Source organism: Amphimedon queenslandica, unplaced genomic scaffold, assembly GCF_000090795.2.
Source record: "Amphimedon queenslandica unplaced genomic scaffold, v1.1 AMPQUscaffold_10296, whole genome shotgun sequence".
NCBI lineage: Eukaryota > Metazoa > Porifera > Demospongiae > Haplosclerida > Niphatidae > Amphimedon > Amphimedon queenslandica.
The window spans coordinates 4,707-6,276 of record NW_003549433.1 but is presented as its reverse complement, the minus strand read 5'-3'; the positions used below and the strand labels follow the sequence as shown (position 1 = coordinate 6,276).

At 37.3% G+C, this 1,570-nt stretch overlaps 2 protein-coding genes across 2 annotated transcripts in view; one reads left to right on the top strand and one right to left on the bottom strand.

The window, feature by feature from the left end:
• Nucleotides 1–42: 42 nt before the first annotated feature.
• LOC105315426 (isocitrate dehydrogenase [NAD] subunit 2, mitochondrial-like) lies at nucleotides 43–690 on the bottom strand. Its single transcript, XM_011410081.2, has 4 exons — nucleotides 532–690; nucleotides 402–485; nucleotides 159–272; nucleotides 43–105 (listed from the first exon to the last, which is right to left on the bottom strand). Exons 1-4 carry the CDS (start codon nucleotides 634–636, stop codon nucleotides 43–45), a joined length of 366 nt encoding a protein of 121 aa, XP_011408383.2. The 5' UTR covers nucleotides 637–690.
• A 31-nt stretch (nucleotides 691–721) lies between these two features.
• Nucleotides 722–1,570, top strand: part of LOC109590246 (swi5-dependent recombination DNA repair protein 1 homolog) — a 2,742-nt gene continuing 1,893 nt past the window's right edge. Inside the window, exons 1-2 of the mRNA XM_020006171.1 lie at nucleotides 722–851; nucleotides 940–1,047. Coding sequence (XP_019861730.1) covers nucleotides 735–851; nucleotides 940–1,047 — 225 coding nt within the window. The 5' untranslated portion in view covers nucleotides 722–734. The remainder of the gene's footprint in view (nucleotides 852–939; nucleotides 1,048–1,570) is intronic.

Sequence of the window (1,570 nt, the reverse complement as noted above, 5' to 3'; positions counted from 1 at the left end):
TCCCTCTCCCTCTCCCCCCCTCTCTATCTCTCCCTCCCTCTCTCACCTCCTCAATGTCAGATTAAGTGAAACAGCTCCTTTACCAATCTGTGTCTCAAGTGGACCGAATGAATAAATCACATAAAACCACACCCACAACTCCCCCCACCCACCACACCTTTCAGCCCGACTTTGTTTCTCTTCATTGAATGAATGACGTCCTCAGGTACAGTCACACGACCACCCTCTCCAATGACAGGCTTCACACTCACAGTCTCCCATCCTATGGGAACCTTATAAGGAATTAATTATAATGAGTGGGTGGAAAAAAATTAAAAATAATCAAGGTGTGAAAAAATTATTTTAGGGAGTGGCAAACTTTGTGTGGGCAGGTGGGTTTGTGGATAATAATAAATAAGTACTTTGGCAGCTTTGAATATTTCCTTGACAGAATCTGATATTTCTGGTCCAATCCCGTCACCTTCTATAAGTGTTAGCGTTTTGGTCTAAAGGGAATAGTAAATAAAGGTAGTTAATGAGTTAACTACTCACTGGGCCCGTGCTTAAAGCTTTGCACAGGGCTGTTCCTGTATTCTTCCGCCATAGAGGGAGAGTAGGGGAAAGAAAAGACTGTCTTAGAAGAGAGGAAAAGGACATCACTTTTTGAAGCTTGGGTTTGGTGGGTGTGGCTTCTGCCTTCTGATTGAGGAATAAACGGAGATATTCAAACGTATCCTGAAATCACGTGTAGTGAAATGGATACTGGAGCAGAGCTCCTGGCCTATCTTAATTCTTCTGATTCTCACCTTTTTGAGTATTCTGAACTGGAGGAATGGCATGAAAATAGAGAAAGTCCAGCAATATCTTTAAAGGTAAGGGAACTATTGGGCCACTAAATTAGAGTTCACTTTTTATAATTTAGATCTACGTTATTATTATTATTATTTTCTTTCACTGCAGTTGTTAGTAAATGAGCTTATCAAAAAGGGTAAAATTAATATGAGGACAGTAACGAATGGCGATGAGTCTTGTGATTTGTATTGGCTTTGTCATCCACAAGAAAAGAAGGTAACTTGTTATAAGATTATTTTTAGAGCTATAAAATTAAATGCCAGTCATCATAACAAATTTAACATTATCATTGTCGTTGTAGATAAATTATTCACCATTGTAGTTCAGGACACAGTCACATACATTTAAATATACACTGCATGTAGCATGTACCATATAGGGGATATATTTCACGGGGATTTAATTTCGCTAATTTCATGGTTTTAAAAAATTTGTGAAAATTTTTACCTATGAAAATTGTTTTTTACTATACTAATAATGGTCAGTAGAAGAAAAACGCAAAAAATTTTCCTTGTGAATAGGCTGAAAGGTAATTTTCGTGAAATATTTTCCCCGGGAAATGTACCCCCTATACAATATATGCACATATTTAGTTTGGCCTGAGGTGCATTAGCAGTGGATTGGCAGTTCACTGAGCAATCGCGAATGTAAAAATCCATCATTTTTGTTTCATTCTGAGCACATGTGCTATTAAATTGCCAATATAAAATCTGCAAATTGCAATTTTTCAAATCAAACT